General features: G+C 42.0%; 1 protein-coding gene across 1 annotated transcript; it reads left to right on the forward strand.

The window, feature by feature from the left end:
• The first annotated feature begins 326 nt into the window (after nt 1-326).
• LOC143784308 (uncharacterized) lies at nt 327-8964 on the forward strand. The gene is made up of 4 exons (XM_077272438.1): nt 327-408; nt 6821-6846; nt 7737-8089; nt 8681-8964. Exons 1-4 carry the CDS (start codon nt 342-344, stop codon nt 8775-8777), a joined length of 543 nt encoding a protein of 180 aa, XP_077128553.1. The 5' UTR covers nt 327-341; the 3' UTR covers nt 8778-8964.
• Nucleotides 8965-24021: the final 15057 nt, after the last annotated feature.

Consider the following 24021-nt stretch of genomic DNA (forward strand, 5'->3'; position numbering starts at 1 on the left):
TCAGTATTATAAAAGCGGCAGGTTTTCTCTATAGGAAACATAGTCTCTCGACTCCGGTCAGTGGTACGTACTGTATGTTTGCCGGCTGTTGGATGTGAGCGACTGATGTAGACTTTATCAGTAACATACATTTTTTATGGTATGCAAAAAGCAGACCGAATTCTAACTTTCTGGAGAAGGGAAAATATTTGAATGCGGAGAGTGAATGTCTGTAGAGTATTTTGCTCAATTATGTTGTGTTTTCCTTATAATTATTTGTGTGATCACCCTATATCATAGCTATGCATGATTGACTCTCCTCACCCGCTGCCAACGACTGACAGGTATCTCCCTATACACGCATGCAGGAAGAGACCTGTCACTCAGAGGGAGCGAGTGGAGAGAAACTGCCGGGGACCCACCCGTCCAGCAAGTATCCCATGCGGTTTGATCCCCAGCTGGCTTTTAACATATGTTTTTTTCTGAAATGCAGCAGCATACATGGCTGTAATCATGCATCCAGAGTCTGATAGATACTGCTCATGGTTCTGGCAGCATATATCAACTGTCCTGTTCCCAAACTTCTAAATGCTAAAAGTCTGAAGTTTATATGACATCACAAAAGCTTATGAGTCATGACTAATATTTTTAGGCTTATAATTTGCCTTCGGCAATTTGCAATCTTCATTAGAAATGAAATCGTGCTCAAGAGAATTATATAAAATAGACCGGACATATGCAATTGTTTAAAATAATTGCAGAAATAATTTACCAATATGCATCATCTAAGTAGTTGGAGACGTAGAATAACTGTCTGCTGAATATTTACTGTCTGATCCTCCAAAAAGACCTTCTGCATGTGGCAATTTTACAGATACCTAATACGACCCCCATATCACTCTATGGTCTCATTGTGTAGTGATGTAGCTTTTCTTATCATGACAAAGATATCACATTGCAGAAAATTATTCTGATGTTGAAATTTATCCTCAATACCTAACCATATGAATTTATCAAGTTTTTTGTTTTAAAGTGGACCTGTCACCAGGTCAAAAGTTGTCCAGTTATTGCACATATTAGATTCTCTCTGCTCCCGTGAGTAACCCAGTCTTTCTCTTTTTAAAATCCGCCATACGGTTCCAGAGATATGGACCTTTTTATTCAGTGATCATTTTTATCGTTATTAGCATAGGGGTGTGGCTCGAGAGATAATTATGGAGAGCAGCATAAAGACACGCCCCAGAGGATCCTGTCAGCCACTCTTCCTTGTAAAGACTGTAAAAACTAGCACTGAATGAAAGACTCGTATCTCTGGGACAGTATGGCGGATTTAAAAAAATAAAAAAACAGAATACTCAGGGGAGCAGAGGGAAAAAACACAATCAAAAATTGGACACTTTAGACCTTGTGACAGGTTCTCTTCATGTATTAAGAGTTCATTTTCTCCATCGTGATACCTATCTTCCATGTCAATGTAACAAATACAACACCTGAACTTCATATTTTACACTTGGTCATCCTTAGATTTTTTATGTGGTTGGAAAAGCTCAAATCTATGCCACGTTATGAGCACACAATGCTGTTAGAGGAAAATTACAGTGGTAGACAGTGTCTAATGGACTGTAATACACCTGATTGAACCCGATGTGCCACTGTGCAGTGTCAACAATGTCTTGTGCACTGCCCATAAATTGCTCTTTCAGCTAAATAGACATCTTTGTTTAGGAAAATCCATCCTATTTCATCTTCGCTTCCACTGAAAGCAGTTCTCAGCCAAATCTGATGTCTGTGACCAACCAGCATTTACAGAAGTTCTGGTTTTTGTTAGAAATGTATATGCCCCGTCTTTGCGCGTGATCTGTGAAACCATTACTGATAACATGGTATGTGAAGCCCATCCCTGTTCTCCACCTGTCCATTGACATTCTAGAGCCGGGGGGGATTCCTTACATCTCATGCTAAAGGAATGAAGCATGAAGTCCTTGTGCTAGAGGGGATGGGGGGTGGTATACCAATATATTACATTCCAAGGGTGTGAGTTAGACAGAGAAACCGGTTTGCCCGGGGATCCTCAAATGTAGAGACTCAAAAGTAAGAAAGGAAGGTATGATCAGCCACCTAGTGCACACAATAGATAAAGGGATAACATCAGCTGGCAATATCACATCACTTTCCACTTACTTGCCAAATATTAATACTAATAAATTCTATTAATGTTTTCTTAATGTCTTATATAGCCAATGTTAACAAGCGTTTCTGTGAAAATACGTGTCCCTTAGCTGCAAATCATAAGTTACAGCATAGCATGTCTAAGTGAGAACAGGAGCCGGAGGGCAGCTATTGTCACAATCTGTCATGGAGTGGAAAATAATCTCTTACACACCCACTGCTTCAGGCGGGGATCTGTTATTTGAAGAGCAGTGAGTAAGGATAAATGTATGTTACAAGTGATTTCTCAATATTTATTTAATCTCTAATATATAATAATATACGGCATATAATGTATATTTAAAGGGATTGTCCAGTATTGGACAACTTTTTTTTTTACATATTACAATGCTCTATTTAAAACAAAAAAACAAAACATGAAATAAGTGTCACATGATTCCCTGGAGGTGGGTATGTTTTTTTTTTTAATTATTATTATCTTTTTATTTTATATGGGGTACTACAGCTTTTAAATTAGGGTTGCCCAGTAGTGGAGAACCCCTTTAAATATGACATTTATTTGAGGAATGTTCACTTACCAGTATCACACCATTGATTGTACTATATTTTTAATGTAATAAAAGCATAATTATGCTATGAGCACATAACTAGGAGACCATTCTCCTTGACTGATTTGGGGAACATTATGAAGCTGAAAACTTTTTTGGGGGTCTGTATTATGCCTACTATTCTCAGACCTGTTGCTTTAGCAGTAGACTTGGTGAACTAATTTGATCGGAATTGAATTTGACAAAAATCCATATTCTCAAGAATAACCTTTGAAAAGTCAGTCTTAAGATATTTCTTGGCCCAGAATGTTAGGTGTTGAGTTCCCGCCTCTGCACAGGGGGAATCTCGAACCATCTCCTCTGCAGTCTCCCATTCTTCTCCAGCCACAGTGGAGCCTGCTCAGTGGAGACATCGGTCCCAGCATCTGACTCAGGCTGACACTGGGCGACTGGTTACTACTGTTTTTCCAGGCTCTGCCTTTGTAGCCAGCGCCGATCAGCAGCGAGCAGATCTTTCTGGGACTAAGTCCTGCTTTTCCCATACTGGGCATGCCCACGGGACAACCTCCCATTGGAGGTCAGGGGTCACATGCGCAGGTCCTGAAGCGGTTCCTGTTGGACCACTAGGAAGATCCTTGAGTGCTAAAACTATAAAAGGTTCGCATGGCTGCACAGCCATGCGCTAGTATCAAACCAATGTTAAAGAGCTCAGCACCAGTGTGGTCATGCTTGTATGTGGTCAGGGTTTGGCTGAAATAAACCCCTAGAATACTGTCACCTCCGGTGAGGAGTTTGTATGTTTGGATTCAGGGCCTTGGCTGAAATAAGCCCCTAGAATACCGGCACCTCCGGTGAGGAGTTGTTTGTCTGCTATTCTAACTGCTTGACCATAGTTTTTGTCTGTTTGGTAGCTGTGTTCCTCTGTGAGGTTAACAGGGCACAGCATCTTGTTATTCTAGTGAATCTGTGAAGTAACAGAGTTCGCTAATACCGCCATAAAGTACCGCCTATTACTAGCAGCAGGTTTCTCTCCTGCACGGTGGACTCCAGGTTGCGAACGCATCAACTGTCTCATATATATATATTTGATGCATTCCGCCAACCCTAGCTGTTGTGAATTCTGCTCTTGGGTTCCCTCCGGTGGTTGCTGCTGGTAATGCAGTTGTCCCTGGATTGTAATTCTGCTCAGGTGTTCCTGCTTATTGATAGTTTGCTGGGTATTTAGGTTTGCTGGATCTATCTATCCTTGCCAGTTGTCCATTGTAGTTGGAGGATTCACCTCTCTGTCTGGTTTCTCCTGCTCTACTGCCCAAATCAGCAAAGATAAGTTCTGGCTTTTGTTTTTGCAGTCCACATGCTGTGGGCCTTACAGTTCAGTGCTTTTCAATGTTTTTTCTTGTCCAGCTTGGTCTGTGTAAGGATTTATTCAGCTAAGCTGGAATCTCTGGAGATGCAGATATACCCTCCATATCTTTAGTTAGATGTGGAGTTTTTGTATTCCCTGCTGTGGATATTTTCTAGTGTTTTAATACTGACCGCATAGTATTCTGTCCTATCCTTTCTATTTAGCTAGAGTGGCCTCCTGTGCTAAATCCTGTTTTCAGTCTGCGTGTCTTTTCCTCTCCTCTCACAGTCAATATTTGTGGAGGGCTGTCTATCCTTTGGGGATTTTCTCTGAGGCAAGATAGTATTCCCTTTTCTATCTATAGGGGTATTTAACTGAACTGAAAATAAAGATTAAATAACAACCACAAGATGGATTTCATCAACCCAGGTATCATTGTAATCAGTATAACGGTGCCGACCTGACACTGTCTGTAGGTTACTGTGCTCAATCCTGCTGACAGGCTCCCTTTAAATAGATGGTGCTGCCGAAAAGTCAGATAGAGCACCAGAGCGCAAACTGATTGCATCTGCTTCAATAAAGTAAATGGCCCCGTCAATGATTTTACCACAATCACATTTTTCAGAGCTTTAGATGGAAGATCCACTGACCTGTGGCAAAAATATAATGTGAACCTAGCCTGAAAAAAGGTCCTAAAGACAGTTATGTGAATGAGATGAGGAAGTATTGTGTTTTGTGCATCTTACAGATATGATATACAGTACAGACCAAAAGTTTAGACACACCTTCTCATTTAAAGATTTTTCTGTATTTTCATGACTATGAAAATTGTAAATTCACACTGAAGGCATCAAAACTATGAATTAGCACATGTGGAATTATATACTTATATCATATTATAATAAAAAAAAGTGTGAAACAACTGAAAATATGTCTTATATTCTAGGTTCTTCAAAGTAGCCACCTTTTGCGACTACTTTGCACACTCTTGGCATTCTCTTGATGAGCTTTAAGAGGTAGTCACCGGGAATGGTTTTCACTTCACAGGTGTGCCCTGTCAGGTTTAATAAGTGGGATTTCTTTCCTTATAAATGGGGTTGGGACCATCAGTTGTGTTGTGCAGAAGTCTGGTGGATACACAGCTGATAGTCCTACTGAATAGACTGTTAGAATTTGTATTATGGCAAGAGAAAAAGCAAGTAAAGAAAAACGAGTGGCCATCATTACTTTAAGAAATGAAAGTTAGTCAGTCCGAGAAATTGGGAAACTTTGAAAGTGTCCCCAAGTGCAGTTGCAAAAACCATCATGCGCTACAAAGAAACTGACTCACATGAGGACCGCCCCAGGAAAGGAAGACCAAGAGTCACCTCTGCTTCTGAGGATAAGTTTATCCGAGTCACCAGCCTCAGAAATTGCAGGTTAACAGCAGCTCAGATTAGAGACCAGGTCAATGCCACACAGAGTTCTAGCAGCAGACACATCTCTGCAACAACTGTTAAGAGGAGACTTTGTGCAGCAGGCCTTCATGGTAAAATAGCTGCTAGGAAACCACTGCTAAGGACAGGCAACAAGCAGAAGAGACTTGTTTGGGCTAAAGAACACAAGGAATGGACATTAGACCAGTGGAAATCTGTGCTTTGGCCTGATGAGTCCAAATTTGAGATCTTTGGTTCCAACCACCGTGTCTTTGTGCGACGCAGAAAAGGTGAACAGATGGACTCTACATGCCTGGTTCCCACCGTGAAGCATGGAGGAGGAGGAGGTGTGATGGTGTGGGGGTGCTTTGCTGGTGACACTGTTGGGGATTTATTCAAAATTGAAGGCATACTGAACCAGCATGGCTACCACAGCATCTTGCAGCGGCATGCTATTCCATCCGGTTTGCCTTTAGTTGGACCATCATTTCTTTTTCAACAGGACAATGACCCCAAACACACCTCCAGGCTGTGTAAGGGCTATTTGACCAAGAAAGAGAGTAATGGGGTGCTACGCCAGATGACCTGGCCTCCACAGTCACCAGAGATGAACCCAATCAAGATGGTTTGGGGTGAGCTGGACCGCAGAGTGAAGGCAAAAGGGCCAACAAGTGCCAAGCATCTCTGGGAACTCCTTCAATTATGATGGAAGACCATTCCTGGTGACTACCTCTTGAAGCTCATCAAGAGAATGCCAAGAGTGTGCAAAGCAGTCATCAAAGCAAAAGGTGGCTACTTTGAAGAACCTAGAATATAAGACATATTTTCAGTTGTTTCACACTTTTTTGTTAAGTATATAATTCCTCATGTGTTAATTCATAGTTTTTATGCCTTCAGTGTGAATTTACAATTTTCATAGTCATGAAAATACAGAAAAATCTTTAAATGAGAAGGTGTGTCCAAACTTTTGGTCTGAACTGTATATCCTTTACCACAATATAAACATATTATAAGGCGATACATATTTTTGTACTATATTGTAATATAGTGTAAAAGATTGTAAAACTAAATAATGTGTCCTTCCCCATTACCCTGTAGATTATAAGCCCATGAGGACAGGGTCCTCTCCCCCTATGTACCGATCTGTCACTTTTAGTTTGTTCACTGTACCTCTTATAGCGGTATGTATTTTGTTTATAAACCCTCTTCACATGTACAGCACTATGGAAGCAATGGTGCTTTAAAAATAAATAATAATACTAATATATTACAATGTGAATATGCAACATTTTCATTAGTAGTTTGCACTGCCATTGTAACTGTAACAGGTTAATATATTTTAATTTTATTTTTTTTCTTTACAGAAACACAATGTCGCACCCAAACCAAGGTAATATAACAAAAACTATTTTAAAGACTAATTCAGTAGTACAAGTGGAGATAAGATATACTGTATTACAAAGTTTCTTATCAGAAAAATCTTCTTCTTTCACCTCCTGGATAAAATAAAGTAAAGCAAACAACACTCACCTCTTTTCTACATCCGTAATCTGGAAAAGAGGTGCTCCCAGTCTTTTTTTTTTTTTTACAAGTAACTGGCATGAAACCATTGCAGTCGATCATTAGCATCACTACTCAACATGTGGAGCCATGATGCCAATAGTGCAGAATGTGAATGTTAAGGCTATTAGTTTGGTACATGACCATTGACACCACTGATTGGCTGCAGTAACCACATAAAGAACAGGAGCACTTCATGAATTTCAGCACTGGATAACTAGGTGAAAGAATACATGAAAATAATTTATTTTGCAGCAAATGCAGCTTTAAGAAAAATATTTAAACGTTGTAAAACTCTAAACTAAAGTTGAGGAATAAAATTTGCATTACCCTGGTTTTGTGGCCACATCAGTATTTCATGACTGTTGGACCAAAGCCTTGTAATTATACTCCTTTCTTTTGGCATCTCTGGTGCCTCATCTGATTAGTTGGCTTAGTGAGAGGCATGCATGTTGTTGTCAGGCCTACTAACCAAAAGGGGTGCTGGGGTGGTCAGAAGGTAGGAGGAGGTTTGCAGGCTCTAGTCCTGTGGTTGTTGGACCAGGATCATGCAAAGTTTTGTTTTCAACTCTACTTTAAGTTACTATGCTATCATGCTATCTTCATCTGTATATGCCAAAAATCTCCATTTACGTTTCAACTCTTTCTCATAGACATTGTCTTTGATATTGATGTACAATGATTTTAATCACCTTCTTACAATTCCATTTTGTATGTTAGGAGGACCCTGTGGACAGCCGGGACACCCGCCACCAGGATGTCATCCTCAGTCGGCACCAGGATGTCATCCTCAGTCGGCACCAGGTTGTCCTCCTCAACAAGGAACTTATCCAGGCGAGTGTCCTACAGGCCCTGGCTTCAAGCCAGGATATCCTGGGTCTGCTCCCCCCCCTCCTACAGGTGGTTTTCCTGGTGGATGTGGCATTCCACCAGGGCCGCATGGACCCCATGGCCAGCAAGAACATCATGGACATGGTCCTCCGGGCTGCCCTTCCCACCATGGACATGGACACGGACACGGACCCGGACATGGACATGGACACGGACCCGGACATGGACACGGACCCGAACAGGTAGGGATCGTCATTCATTATATATGAATGTTATATCACCATAGACAAGACAGTAGCCAATTCATCAAATGAAATTCATCAGAAAAGTGAAAAGACATTTGCTAATTTCAAGCTGGATTTGTGTCCCCTATAGTGTATTTGGGGAAAAAAGTTTTAAAGGTTATGGTTCACTATAGCTGTATCAAATTTATGAACAAATGTAATAATTCCAAAACACTGGTTGTGTCCACCTTAGTCCATACGAGGAATAAAACATGCAAACAAGTTCATAACAGCTACTGTATATTTGCCTATGTGCTGTATAGTAAATCAGTAAAATTTGGGGTGATATTTTGGGAAGCAGTGGTATTTTTTTTTTTATAAATTATAGAGGCGTTCGCTATTATGCACCATAATGAAACAATCACTTTTTTTTCCCTTGGATTCCTTATTGATCCAACAAAACATGTCATGTTTCATTATAAGAGACACCATAAAAGATGCAATGAGCCCCAATGGCTCATAGTATGGACTGGAGGCACATTGTTTCTATTCTCGGGTAATAAGTTATTGTAATGGTAAAAGTAAACATCCTCTTTTTTCTTATTACAGCAGGGATGTGGATCTAGCAGCCCGACTTAGAATGAAAAGTATGAATCTGAATCATCAAATATCCCACCTATGTATGTGGATGATAAGAAGAAATTAGAAGAAATTAGCTAAAAACACCAACACTTCTCTCAAAATGTTGTCACATTTCAAATTCATACAGAGTATACAAACATGAATTTTCTATTGATCTGTAACTGCACAGAAACTGAATAAAACAATATATAAAGCTGGAGTGATTGTTTGCTGTGTAGTTAGTAAATAAAGACCAACATCTTTCATTTGGAGCATGATGCCAAGTCATTCTTTACATGAAGGGTAAACGTGCCCTGGGGCGGTAGCCATAGGCGAGTGCCGTTAGTCCGTCACCCCAGCACATTACAGAAATGTCCTAGGGTGTGTGTGATGCTGTTACTGTAGATACCTTCAGGTTCTTCCCTGCCAGTCTGTGTGGCTCCGGACCTCTCCGATCCATTGACAAAGAAACAAGACAGTTTGTTAAAAACAAAGTCCATTTTACGAGTCAAACAACCGGCATACAAAGGATAACAGGAATTACACTTGTTGTTCACTTCTGCACCGATCAGAGGCATGTTCGTGAGGGTTACTGTCGGCGTTCCAATACTTGTGATCAAAGTTGCTCATAGTTCACAGTTTAACCAGAGGACTTCCATATTACTAGTGTATTGCCACCCTGGTCAACTTGTTTCGCTGTGGAACTGCAGTCAGGCCTCCCACTATCTTCTTCCAGACCCGCTGACACCATCTCACTGACTGCAGCTCTCAGGCCTGTCCAGCACTAGGGATGTTCCTCTCTTAACTCACTGTAGGTCCCCCCAACTTGCCTGTGCCAGGTAGAACACCGAATTAAGTTTTGCGGAGTACACTTGCTTCCTTAGTCACTGATTATCACACACACATAAACATAGAAAAGACATGCTATAACGGAGATCACCAGAGCAATAGTTAAATACAAAAATACAAATTTTTATTACCGTATACAGAAAAATCCAAGCATTATAAAAACATTTCAAAAAGCAAGAATGCCCAAACGAAGGGTACCACCCCATAGACCTAAAGTCAGAATATAATATAATGATTTTGGCACCTGATAAGGAGTGACTGGACATTAACCCCTTCATGACCTTGGGATTTTTCGTTTTTCCATTTTCGTTTTTCACTCCCCTCCTTCACAGAGCCATAACTTTTTTATTTTTCCGTCAATTTGACCATGTGAGGGCTTATTTTTTGCGGGACAAGTTGTACTTTTGAACGACATCATTGGTTTTACCATGTCGTGTACTAGAAAACGGGAAAAAAATTCCAAGTGCAGTGAAATTGCAAAAAAAGTGCAATCCCACACTTGTTTTTTGCTTGCCTATTTTGCTAGGTTCACTAAATGCTAAAACTGACCTGCCATTTTGATTCTCCAGGTCAGTACGAGTTCATAGACACCTCACATGTCTAGGTTATGTTTTACCTAAGTGGTGAAAAAAAAATTCCAAACTTTGCAAAAAAAAAAAAAAAAAATTTGCGCCATTTTCCGATACTCGTAGCGTCTCCATTTTTCGTGATCTGGGGTCAGGTGAGGGCTTATTTTTTGCGTGCCGAGCTGGCGTTTTTAATTATAGCATTTTGGTGCAGATACGTTCTTTTGATCGCCCGTTATTGCATTTTAATGCAATGTCGCGGCGACCAAAAAAACGTATTTCTGGCGTTTTGATTTTTTTTCTCATTACGCCATTTAGCGATCAGGTTAATGCTTTTTTTTTATTGATAGATCGGCGATTCTGAACGCGGCGATACCAAATATGTGTAGGTTTGATTTTTTTTTATTGATTTATTTTGATTGGGGCGAAAGGGGGGTGATTTAAACTTTTATGTTTTTTTTATTTTTTTCACATTTTTAAAAACTTTTTTTTTTCACTTTTGCCATGCTTCTATAGCCTCCATGGGAGGCTAGGAGCAGGCACAGCCCGATCGGCTCTGCTACATAACAGCGATCATCAGATCGCTGTTATGTAGGAGAATTGCAGGTGTGCTGTGAGCGCCCACCACAGGGTGGCGCTCATAGCCACCGGCGATCAGTAACCATAGAGGTCTCAAGGACCTCTATGGTTACCATTCAGAAGCATCGCCGACCCCCGATCATGTGACGGGGGTCGGCGATGACGTCATATCCGGCCGCACGGCCGGATGCGGTAGTTAAATGCCGCTGTCTGCGTTTGACAGCGGCATTTAACTAGTTAATAGGCGCGGGCAGATCGCGATTCTGCCCGCGCCTATTGCGGGCACATGTCAGCTGTTCAAAACAGCTGACATGTCCCGGCTTTGAAGCGGGCTCACCGTGGAGCCCTGCATCAAAGCAGGGGAGCTGACCTCGGACGGTATAGTACATCCGAGGTCACTAAGGGGTTAATCAAAATACCACTTGTTAATTGAAGCAGGAGTCACATCACAAGTAAGACAATCAATACATTCTTGTCAAAGGTAAACAATCAAATCACAATAATTAGTATATTGTGATAAACCCCAGCTATTTATTATAGTGCGGTTTGTGTGTCATTTAGTTTACCCCTAAGGCTATGTGCACACGTTCAGGAATTTTTCGCGGTTTTTTTCCGTGTTTTTTTCCATTATAAAAACAAGATAAAACCGTGAAAAAATACATACATTAAGCATCCTATTATTAGAATGCATTCCACATTTTTTGTGCACATGCTGCGTTTTTTTCAGCGGCGGAATCTCATTCTGGAAAAAAACGCAGCATGTTCATTCTTTGTGCGGAATCACGGGGATTTCGCACACATAGGAATGCATTGATCCGCTTACTTTCCGCATGTAGCTATGCCCACCATGCGGGAAGTAAGCGGATCCTGTGCGGTTGGTACTCAGGGTGGAGGAGAGGAGACTCTCCTCCAGGCCCTGGGAACCATGTAATTGTTAAAAAAAAATAATTAAAATTCAAAATCATGATATTCTCACCTTCCGGCGTCCCCGGCAGTCTTCCCGCTCTTCGCGATGTTTCCGTTCCCAATAATGTTTTGCGGCAATGACCTGTGATGACGTAGCGGTCTCGTGAGACCGCTACGTCATCTGGGGTCATTGCCGCTAGGTATTATTGGGAACGCGAGCATTGCGAGAAGCGGGAACTAGTGTTTAGCGGGAAAACGCATGCCAATTCTAGATGTGGCAGGGAGTTCCAGAATTGCCGCTGAAATTTCCGCGGCAATTCCGGACGTGTGCTCATAGCCTAATACAGATTTTCAAAAACAGCCAAATAACACGGCTGTATAGCGTGAGCTTGACCACATAGAGAATTAAGGAAGGGGAAAATAAGTGTACACTTAGGTAATATCAGTGGTATAGACCAGTCTAACATGCCCAATTGGAGATTCGCCCTAAACAGTACTGAATGCAAATATAATAAGGTGGACAAACTATCAATGGTGACAGAGTGTTTACACTATAATAAAAATATCACAAGTCATCCCATAGATATTAGAATCATCATAAGAAGTGTATGAGAACAGGATCAAAAATAGAAAAAAGGCGGTATAAGTATAAGTGAAGTGTCTTAATAAACAACCATTGATGTAAGCATCACCATTGCTGAGCATACCATCATAATAGAGGAAAACGTTTTTCCACAACCATACTTATTGAGCACGACCCAAGGGGAAAGTCAGTCCGAGTGCCAAAGGTCCGTGGGGCTGGTGAGTCCAAGGCATATCGCCACACACGGTGGCTTCATCAGGAGCAAGTGTGACTGCTCTTGTATACTTCAGTCTTAAGTACACATACCTAAATTAGAGGATCAGAATCAGCCGTGGGAGACTCCGCCCGCAAGTCCGGATGTGATGTCAACAGCGTTCGGGAGTGTTGACATGGAGGCACATTTAAGCAGTCAGAGTGAATTTGTCAGCCGGCCAAACAGAACTGCGCATGCGCTCAATACATACATCGTAAGTGTCTACGTAGGTAGAGCGGTGCTCGTGAATGAGCGAGCGCATGCGCATTAGAACAACCTAAAGATATCTCATTGTGGTCCAATTGTGCCTGCATAAAGAAAGGCAAAGACCTTCTATAAATCGGTCACAGTATTCGCGCATGCGTTAAGGTTTCCAACACAGGTAAGAGAGAGTTGACACGCAGGAGCATTGAAGCAGGTGGTGTGAATTTGCCAGCCAGCCAAACAGGACTACGCATGCGTTCAATACATACATCGCCAGCGTCAACATAAGCAGAGCGGTGCTCATGATCGAGCATGCGCCCGTGTATTAGAACAACCTAAAGATGTCTTGTTGCGGTCCAATTGCGCATGCGTAGAATACGCAAGACAAAGACCTTCCATATATTGGTCACAGTAGTCGCACATGCGTTAAGGTTTCCAATAGGTTAGGTTCTAGGCACCCAATATTTTGCGCAGCGCAGACTATGTTTTTTATGTTTTGTGTACTGGCATTGAAGCACTTTACTGGGCACTAGAATAAGGAGACCCCTCAGTCGGCCCCAGATAAAGGTGTAATAAGTGACACCAAGATAGTGGTTTGAGGAGCCAGGATTATACCATTACCAGACATTTGAACTAAAAAGATAGTTCTTGTGACGTCTGTCCCACATAAATCTTAGGGCAATCGCAGAAGATCGCATATACCAGGTTTCGAGATCTACAATTAAAAAACTCTTTGGGGCAAATCTGAAAGGACAAAATAGAGGTAGAATAACCATCCTGTGCTATCATGAACTGACAAATATTACAATTGCCACAAGGATAGGAACCAAAGGTCTTTGTACCCCGATTAAGTTTGCTGGTAGGTCGTTTTGTAATGACTGTGATATAAATCATCCTTCAAATTTTTGGCCCTCCTGGCCACTAAACTAGGTGAGGTAGAGACAAAAGAGGTGATTTTTTGTTGCTTAAAAGAATGTCCCAATTTCTCGTTAAGATCCCCCAGATGTCAGACCACTGACTGTTAAATGTTGTGATCAGGGAGAGAGAGCGGAATGGTTCACGTACCTTTTTATTAAGTAGGCTGGCTCTGTCCTGGCTAAGAGCATGCTGATATGCTTTGGAGATCACCCCTTGTGGATAGCCCCTATGTCTGAAACAGGTGGTCAAATCCTTTGCTTGTCTGGTGATCTCTATATTGGAACTGCAGTTTCTCCTGAGACGGAGAAATTGACCCTTTGGGATCCCATTTTTTAAATGCGGTGGATGAAAGCTTGTATAATGGAAGAGGCTGTTCATGGCCGTCATTTTGCGGAAAAAGGCTGCAGACAATCCGAGAGTTGTCAATGGACAATTTGACAGTTTCCAATGGACAATTTCCAGGAAGTAAACTGAAATGGCTGAAATGACAGAGGTAAGTTTGATGTTAAAAACGTTACAGTTGAGGTCACCGATGAAGTCTTTGCAGCTGTCGGGAGAGCCCATCCATAAAAAAAGAATGTCATCAATGTAACGTTGCCAAATAAGGACACCGGTTAAGAATGCTTCATGTTTATATACAATCGTCTCCTCCCACCATCCAAGAATAAGATTGGCATAGGAGGGTGCCCATCGGGTACCCATCGCTGTGCCTGATGTTTGTCTGTAATATTTTCTATTGAAGACAAAATAATTCTTGTCTAAGATAAAATGTAACAATTCCAATAGAAATTGATCATGTTCCACATTCTTGTTGATCTTTTTATCAAGGAAATATTTTACAGCTCGCATACCTAGATTGTGTGATTGCCACACACACACACACACACCAAAGAATGATCTTTTCTTTCCTAAGGGCTTCCTGTAGTTCTTGCCTTGCTAACACTCAATTTTAAAAATGGAATCTGCCACCAATAGTGATGAGCGAGTGTACTCGGTACTCGGGTTTTCCGAGCATGCTCTGGTGGTCTCCGAGTATTTTGGGCATAATCGGAGATTATATTTGAGTTGCCGCAGCTGCATGATTTGCGGCTGCTAGAGAGCCTGAAAACATGTGGGGATTCCCTAACAAACAGGCAATCTCTGCATGTGTTCAGGTTGTCTAACAGCCACAAATCATGCAGCTGCGGAGACTTAAACATAATCTCTGAGCACGCCCAAAATACTCGGAGAACACCCGAGCATGCTCGGAAAACCCGAGTACACTCGCTCATCACTAGTCACCTCATTTGACCTATCTAAACTATTAATATGGGCATACAGGTTATAGACTGCTGAAAACAGTCCTCCTTGTGTGTCTCATATCAGATGTGTTATTGCTGAGAAATCATCTTTTATCACTTAATATACGAGTGCTTCTCACAAAATTAGAATATCATCAAAAAGTTAATTTATTTCAGTTCGTCAATACAAAAGTGAAACTCATATATTATATAGTCATTACAGAGTGATCTATTTCAAGTGTTTATTTCTGTTAATGTTGATGATTATTTTTTGTCCAATTTCGCCTGAGTACACCGATACCCCATATGTATTCGAAAACTACCTTTGAGGCACAGTGCATAGCTCAGAAGAGAACAAGCACCATATTAGAGTTCAGATATTGCTGAAGTAGTTTGAGGGTGCCATTTCACATTGGCAGAGTCCCTGAGGTGCCAGAACAGCAGAAACCCCCCATATATGACCTCATTTTACAAACTACACCCCCCAATTAATTCATCTTGAGGTGCTGTGACCATGTTCACACCACATGTGCCTCACATAATTTTATGCCACTGAGAAGTGAAGAAAGAATAATTATATTTTTATCACGAAAATGTTGTTTTAGCCCCAAGTTTTTATTTTTTATAAGGGCTAATAGGAAACAATGGACCTTGCAATTTCTCCTGAGTGTGTGGGGCCCCAGGGTCCTGGTCATCACAGTAGCATTGCTTTCCTCACGTGGGGAGTGATGTTACGTTTGGAAGCGATGAAGGATATCTTTTAACAGGTAACCACCATACACACAACATGTTCACACTCCAGGTTACAAGGGGGAGCTTTTGATCCTATTCCTGGGTGACTCCCCTGCATATTCATATATATTGTGGTTTTGGAGGGAAAGTTTCAGTCAAGATAGTGCCAGGAAGCAGACTAGAGCAGTCTGAGGCAGGGAGAACACATAAGGGGCCATGTTTATTGAAGTACTACAGCTCCTAAAGAAAGAGACATATAGAAAGCCGAACATTGTTCAGTGAGCGTGCAGGAGAGCAAAGCACAGGAGAGTGACCCCAGGGGAGGACAGCAGTGAGCAGACTGTCTCCCTGGCAAAGCGCAGATAACCGGTAGCCGGACCACCGAGGTGGTAAGGGACTCTAAGATTTACATCAGAGACCGGCAGTGTAGTTCCTTAAAGTCTGCAAGGTGGCCACATAAAAAGGACAAATCTGGGGCACTACAAGGTGCTCTAACGCCAAGGGATATACAACAACAGTCTTTAGATCCATTCCTTAAATCCAGTAGGGTGGTGAGGCATCATAATCCCACATGGCAGGCAAATGATCTCCAATCTTCATACATGTCACCAGGACCTGGCCACAGCAGCAGCTCCTTGCCCTTCCCAAGACACAGCATCAGCTAACTAAACATGTAGCTTATTGTCCTACCTCTCATGGGATCAGCCTACTTGTTGGGCGCAGATACTCAAACCCACCCCGTTAAACATAGCTCAAAGGGTGAAGAATGTTCCAGAAACCCAGTCTTAGCCTTTCTGCAGGTTTGTGTATTTGAAATGCCTCCTGCAGAGATTAAAGGGAACCTGTCACCCCCAAAATGGAAGGTGAGCTAAGCCCACCGGCATCAGGGGCTTATCTACAGCATTCTGTAATGCTGTAGATAAGCCCCCAATGTATCCTAAAAGATGAGAAAAAGAGGTTAGATTATACTCACCCAGGGGCGGTCTCGCTGCGGTCCGGTCCGATGGGCGTTGCGGGGCCTCCCATCTTCTTACGATGACGTCCTCTTCTTGTCTTCATGCGGCGGCTCCGGCGCAGGCGTACTTTGTCTGCCCTGTTGAGGGCATTCCTTTTTGGAAGTGCATTGAACAGCAAGGTGGATTGCTGTTGAGGGGAAAGAGAAAAAAAAAATCTTTTTAAATCTTCAGCTTAGCGAGTGTGAGCGAGCTGAGTGTGACCTGAGCGTAAGTGCAAACGGCGGTAAGTGTGACTTGTGATTCAGTGACTTTTGATTCAGGGAGTTTCCAAGGGAGGAATTACTGAATTGCTACCTGTGTTTTATTGATACTTTGCATTTATTTTTTATTTAACTTTTCTGTCTGGTGCAATCCCCATTAGGAAATGTGCTCCACTATTGTTAATGCCATCCTGTGCACATCTTGCCACATGTATGCAGTCCTTGATCAGCCGGTCGAGGGTGCATACTGCTGTGCGAGATGTGAGCACATTGTGCATTTGGAAGCCCAGATTATGAATCTAAATGTGCAGCTGGCAACACTGAGATCCATAGACAATGTGGAAAGGAGTCTTCTACTCACTGAGCAGACGCTCAATGGGATAGATGGGGGGGATGGTAGGATGGAGCTGCAGGACAGTGATGCAGCAAGCTGGGTGACAGTTAGAAGGCCGGGTAGAGGGAAGAGTGCCAGGGAGGCTAGTCATGATCTGGCACACCCCAATAAGTATGCTACTTTGGCAGATGAGGGGGGTGCCAGTACAGGGGTAGCACTGCTGCAGCCAGGCATGTCCTTTGAAAGCCGGAGGAGTAACTGCTACAGTAAGGAGGGAAATAGGAGAGCAGGGCAGGCCAGACAGGTGCTGGTAGTGGGGGACTCAATTATTAGGGGAACAGATAGGGCAATCTGTCACAAAGACAGGGATCGTTGAACGGTGTGCTGCCTACCTGGCGCTCGAGTCCAACACATCACTGATCGGGTGGACAGATTACTGGGAGGGGCTGGTGAGGACCCAGCGGTCATGGTGCACATTGGCACAAATGACAAAGTTAGAGGTAGGTGGAAGCTGCAAGCTGAAAGCAAGGACCTCCAACGTGGTATTTTCCGAAATACTGCCTGTACCACGTGCCACACCAGAGAGGCAATGGGAGATTAGGGAGGTTAATAAGTGGCTCAAGAATTGGTGTAGGAAGGAGGGGTTTGGGTTCCTGCAGAACTGGGCAGACTTCTCAGTTGCCTACAGGTTCTACACTAGGTACAGGCTGCACCTCAATGGGGAAGGTGCAGCAGTGCTGGGGGAGAAGATAGCTAGAAGGTTGGAGGAGTGTTTAAACTAGGGAATGGGGGGAATGGTATTCATTTTATAGGAGGGGAAGATAGTGCAGAAAGAGACCTGGGCACAAATAAGGAAGTTGGGGGTGGCGGTGGCATGGGGGGTGGGGTTAGAACAGTTAATAATTTAAGAAAGAATAGAGGTGCAGAGAGGAAAATCAAGTGCATGTATACTAATGCCAGAAGCCTCGCCAACAAAATGGACGAATTAGAACTAATGTTTTTGGAGCATAATCATGACATGGTGGGGATATCTGAAACATGGCTGGATGAGAGCCATGACTGGGCTGTTAACTTCCAGGGCTATAGCCTTTTCAGAAATGACCGAATGGATAAGCGAGGGGGAGGGGTGTGTCTATATGTAAAATCATCCTTAAAACCCATCCTGCGTGATAATATAGGTGAATCTAATGAAAATGTAGAGTCCCTGTGGGTGAGGATAAGGGGAGGGGGAGGGGGAAAAATAATAAATTACTGATAGGGGTTTGTTATAAGTCTCCAAAAATAATGGAAGCAATGGAGAATATCCTCATAAAGCAAATAGATGAAGCTGCGACTCAAGGAGAAGTCATTATTATGGGGGACTTCAACTACCCTGAAATAGATTGGGGAACAGAAACCTGCAGTTCCAGCAAAGGTAATCGGTTTTTGACAACTATGAGAGGCAATTACCTTTCACAATTGGTTCAGAACCCAACAAGAAGGGGGGCACTGTTAGACCTAATATTAACCAACAGGCCAGACCGCATATCAAATATAAGGGTTGGGGGTCACTTGGGGAATAGTGATCACAAAATAATAAGTTTTCACGTATCCTTTAATAAGATGTGTAGTAGAGGGGTGACAAGGACACTAAACTTCAGGAGGGCAAATTTCCAACGGATGAGAGATGATCTTGGTGCAATTAACTGGGACGATATCCTGAGACATAAAAATACACAAAGAAAATGGGAGACGTTTATTAGCATCCTGGATGGGACCCGGTGCACAGTATATACCGTATGGGAATAAACATACTAGAAATAGGAGGAAACCAATATGGCTAAATAGAGCTGTAAGGGGCGCAATAAGTGACAAGAAGAAAGCATTTAGAGAATTAAAGGAAGTAGGTAGTGAGGAGGCATTAAATAAATACAAAAAATTAAATAAATTCTGTAAAAAGCAAATCAAGGCAGCAAAGATTGAGTCAGAGAGGCTCATTGCCAGAGAGAGCAAAAATAATCCCAAAATATTCTTTAACTACATAAATAGTAAGAAACTAAAAAATGATAGTGTTGGCCCCCTTAAAAATAGTCTGGGTGAAATGGTGGATGAGGATGAGGAAAAAGCCAATATGCTAAATGACTTTTTTTCATCAGTATTTACACAAGAAAATTCCATGGCAGACAATATGATCAGTGATAACAAAAATTCCCCATTAAGTGTCACCTGCTTAACCCAGCAGGAAGTACGGCGGCGTCTAAAAATCACTAAAATTGACAAATCTCCGGTCCCGGATGGGATACACCCCCGAGTACTGCAGGAATTAAGTACAGTCATTGATAGACCATTATTTTTAATCTTTAAAGAGTCCATAGTAACAGGGTCTGTACCACAGGACTGGCGTATAGCAAATGTGGTGCCAATATTCAAAAAGGGGACAAAAACTGAACTCGGAAATTATAGGCCAGTAAGCTTAACCTCTACTGTGGGTAAAATCCTGGAGGACATTCTAAGGGATGCTATACTGGAGTATCTGAAGAGGAATAACCTTATGACCCAGTATCAGCACGGGTTTACTAGGGACAGTTCATGTCAGACTAATCTGATCAATTTCTATGAAGAGGTGAATTCCGGACTGGACAAAGAGAACCCAGTGGATGTAGTGTATATGGACTTTTCAAAAGCTTTTGATACGGTGCCACACAAAAGGTTGATACATAAAATGAGAATAATGGGGATAGGGGAAAATATGTGTAAGTGGGTTAAGAGCTGGCTCAGGGATAGGAAACAAAGAGTGGTTATCAATGGAGAACACTCGGACTGGGTCGCAGTTAGCAGTGGGGTACCATAGGGGTCAGTATTGGGCCCTCTTCTTTTTAACATATTTATTAACCCCTTCATGACCTTGGGATTTTCCATTTTTCCGTGTTCGTTTTTCGCTCCCCTCCTTCCCAGAGCCATAACTTTTTTATTTTTCCGTCAATTTGGCCATGTGAGGGCTTATTTTTTGCGGGACAAGTTGTACATTTGAACGAAATCATTGGTTTCACCATTTCATGTACTAGAAAACGGGAAAAAAATTCCAAGTGCAGTGAAATTGCAAAAAAGTGTCGTCCCACACTTGTTTTTTGTTTGGCTTTTTTGCTAGGTTCACTAAATGCTAAAACTGACCTGCCATTATGATTCTCCAGGTCAGTACGAGTTCATAGACACCTAACATGACTAGGTTATTTTTTATCTAAGTGGTGAAAAAAAAATTCCAAACCTTGCTAAAAAAAAATAAAATTGTGCCATTTTCCAATACTCGTAGCGTCTTCATTTTTCATGATCGTGGGGAGGGCGCACGGACCCTGGATCCATTCTACCCGGCTGTCCCATTTGAGGTAATGTGCATACATTCACTATACTATTGGCACTCTGGCCCTTGGTCTGATTATGTGAATGTTTGGGTTAGTATTTTTTAGCACAACGGTATGGGCTTTTTAGCCCACTATTTATATTTATGGGTATGTGTTGTGATCCCGGCTCCGTGCGTCCTGTGTATGCTTCTTTAGTGGTGTCTGTGCACACCCTGCGGTACTTTGCCTTACCTGTTTCCCAGTTGTGATGTTTCTACAATAATAATTGTGTAATAATAAAGTTTATATTTTTATATTCAAATTACAATTTGGATTTCTTTGGGTCGTTTTTCTGGGTCATTTTGACCCATAGCTCTCTTAGTATTGTACATATGCATTTGTGGAAAAATGCTGCAAACTAAAAGTGCTTTAAAAACAGAAGTGTCAATAGTTTATTTTTTATCAATTAACAAAATGCAAAGTGAATTAAGAAAACAGCCTCAATTCTTCTAGGTAAAGTTACACCAAGTCAAAATTTTGTAGGATTTGAGTTAGATGTATGAGTAACCAATTATATCAAACAGACGATAATGATCACATGTAGGTTGAAACAAAGTCCTTAAATGAAATGGAGGCTTAAAACTGTTTAAGGAATAGACAATTTCTGCTACAAAGGTGAGGTTTGGAAAAAGAGTTTTGTCACTTGTCATACACAATGACAAGACTGAGCACAGCAGCAAGACATAAGGTAGTTATACTGCATAAGCAAGATTTCTCCCAACTGAGGCTTTAAGGTGTGCTGTTCAAGCTCTTTTGAAGAAGCTTCAAGAAGTGGGCAACGTTGAGGGCTGTAAACACAGCGGTTGATCAAGAAAATTTAATCTAGTTGATGAAAAACACATCATGCTTCCCTACAAAATCATTGCATGTCCAGCAGTGTCATCAGCTCAGAACTGATAGCGACCATTGGGAACCAACTACATCTATCTACAGTTTGGAGAAGTCTGGCTTTAAGTGGTCTTCATGGAAGAATTGCATCTAAAAACCCATAACTTCACTGTGGAAACAAGGCTAATAACTTATCTATGCATGAACATATGGAAACTCAGGTGCAAAAAATTAGCAACAGTTGTAACAATATTTTGTTGTAACAATTAATTTACAATAATGAGTGTAGGCAACAGTGAAGCATGGTGGAGGTTCCCTGCAAGCTTGATGCCAACGATATCCCTGTCAGCCCACAAGCAATCTAGCATAAGAGAGAATATTTTCCAGCTACAACGTTCGGGTGCACATGGTTTTCAGCATGGTTCAGGTTCAAGTTCAGGTACAGTTCTGGTGCCCGAACCAAACTTTGAATTAAAGATAAGGTTCGGTTGGGTACGAGAACCCGAACTTCCACGAGTTCTCTCATCCTCAGTGCTGAGTAGACATGCACAACCTCGCTCAATACAAGTGTTTTGAACAAGGCCAGACACATCTAGTTGGAATGTGACTGGAAGTATGCAAATCACATACTTGCAATCACATGTCCTCTTGGCATTCGAGAATCCTTACAGAGGGCACTATGCATGCTGTGAGAATCCACCAGTGTCCAGTACATAGAGATACAGCCACTGACTTTCAGGGCTTATCTACAGCATTCTGTAATGCTGTAGATAAGCACCCTGTCCGACCTGAAAGAGAATAAAAACAACTATTATACTCACCTGGGGGCGGTCCGGTCCTATGGGTGTCTCAAGTCCCAGGTCCGGCGCCTCCCACCTTCATGCGATTTTGTCCTCTTCCTTGCTTCTGTCGCGGCTCCTGCACAGGTGTACTGATTTGCCCTGTTGAGGGCAGAGCAAAGTACTGCAGTGCGCAGGCGCTGGGAAAGGTCAGAGAGGCCGGGTACCTGCGCACAGCAGTATAAAACAAACAGTTTTATTTCATTGGCTGCCAGTCATATAAATACTCCTTATTACTTTCTAACCACCCCAGATGAAGCTTTCTTTTACAGGAGAAATGCTAGTCAACTGCAGTGAGTGGTTCCCGGCTACAGCGTGTTGGCGCCTGCAGTATTCATGTAACACTTTGTATGGCTTTCAACTAGTGATGAGCAAGCATGCTGGGATAAGGTGTTATCTGAGCATGCCCATGTGCTAACCGAGTGTATTAGGCATGCGCAAAAAATATGTTTGAGTCCCCGCGGCTGCATGTCTCGCAGCTGTTCAACAGCTACAACACATGCAGGGATTGCCTGTTAGTCCCTGCATGTGTTGCGCCTGTTGAATAGCCTTGAGACATACAGCTGCGGTGACTCGAACATATGTATGAGCACGCTGAAGTCACTTGGTTAGCAGCCGACCATCCTCAGATAGCACCTTATCCGAGCACGTTCGCTCATCATTGGAGTCAATGGGAGTAGAGATGAGCGAATATGTTTGGAAACGATCATCAAACATAAATTCGGCATGAATAGGCTACCAATATGGCACGAATATGGCACATTTGGATTTGGCGATCGTTTTCCAAACATTCGCTCATCTCTACCCATCACTACTTTTAACATATTTCTGCATTCTTTTTTTTCTTTCAGCTTATTTAGATGTTTTTTGAAGTTCACAAGTTTTTTTCAAGAGAGTATGTCACCCCCAAAATGCTAATTAAACCACTTATTCAATCCAGATATATATATATATATATATATATATATATATATATATATATATATATATATATATATATCAATACATGTTGAGATGTACAGTAACCACAAGATGGCAGTATGCTCCCATCAAATATGTAGGGCGATATCAAACAAACCACAGGCTGCAACCTCAGAAGGTAAGAAATAGGGGTTTTTTTTGCATCGAAACCACTAGAATCTATACTACAGTTATGAGTTTTTAGAGGGGGTAAGTTCACTACAAATCTGTATAAGCGATTTCAGTAGCACTTTTGGGGTGACTGACCCCTTTTCAGCTGTGTTGATTTCTTACCATCTGAGAAGGCACTGTGCTCATCAGAAAAAACTAATACCACTAAAAAATTACTCTTTATTAGAATTAGTTAAAAAAACATCAAAAAAGCAAAACGTGAAAAAACAAACAAAAAACAGACAGCTGTTTCAAGCTGACCTGCAAAGCATCATATATTGCAAAAACAAGAGTGCTGGGTAGGCCTAATAAACCCTAGTAGCCCCTGAACTGAGGGGGTAAGTTCACTACAAATCTGTATAAGCGATTTCAGTAGCACTTTTGGGGTGACTGACCCCTTTTCAGCTGTGTTGATTTCTTACCATCTGAGAAGGCACTGTGCTCATCAGAAAAAACTAATACCACTAAAAAATTACTCTTTATTAGAATTAGTTAAAAAAACATCAAAAAAGCAAAACGTGAAAAAACAAACAAAAAACAGACAGCTGTTTCAAGCTGACCTGCAAAGCATCATATATTGCAAAAACAAGAGTGCTGGGTAGGCCTAATAAACCCTAGTAGCCCCAGAACCCTGCCTGTCAGCGGAGGTTGGCACCCTATCTCAGACGCAAATGGCGCCCCCGCTCCATGGCGGCTCATCCTGATATCCCTGGAAATGCCTACTCCAAATAGTC

This window comes from Ranitomeya variabilis, chromosome 7, assembly GCF_051348905.1.
Source record: "Ranitomeya variabilis isolate aRanVar5 chromosome 7, aRanVar5.hap1, whole genome shotgun sequence".
Lineage (NCBI taxonomy): Eukaryota > Metazoa > Chordata > Amphibia > Anura > Dendrobatidae > Ranitomeya > Ranitomeya variabilis.

What these genes read in the sequence shown, in the direction of transcription:
- LOC143784308 (XM_077272438.1), top strand. Translation starts at nt 342, where the DNA reads ATGCAGGAAGAGACCTGTCACTCAGAGGGAGCGAGTGGAGAGAAACTG. An exon ending in GCCGGGGACCCACCCGTCCA is followed by an intron (nt 409 to 6,820) that starts GCAAGTATCCCA and finishes TTTTCTTTACAG; the next exon opens with AAACACAATGTCGCACCCAA. An exon ending in ATGGACACGGACCCGAACAG is followed by an intron (nt 8,090 to 8,680) that starts GTAGGGATCGTC and finishes TTCTTATTACAG; the next exon opens with CAGGGATGTGGATCTAGCAG.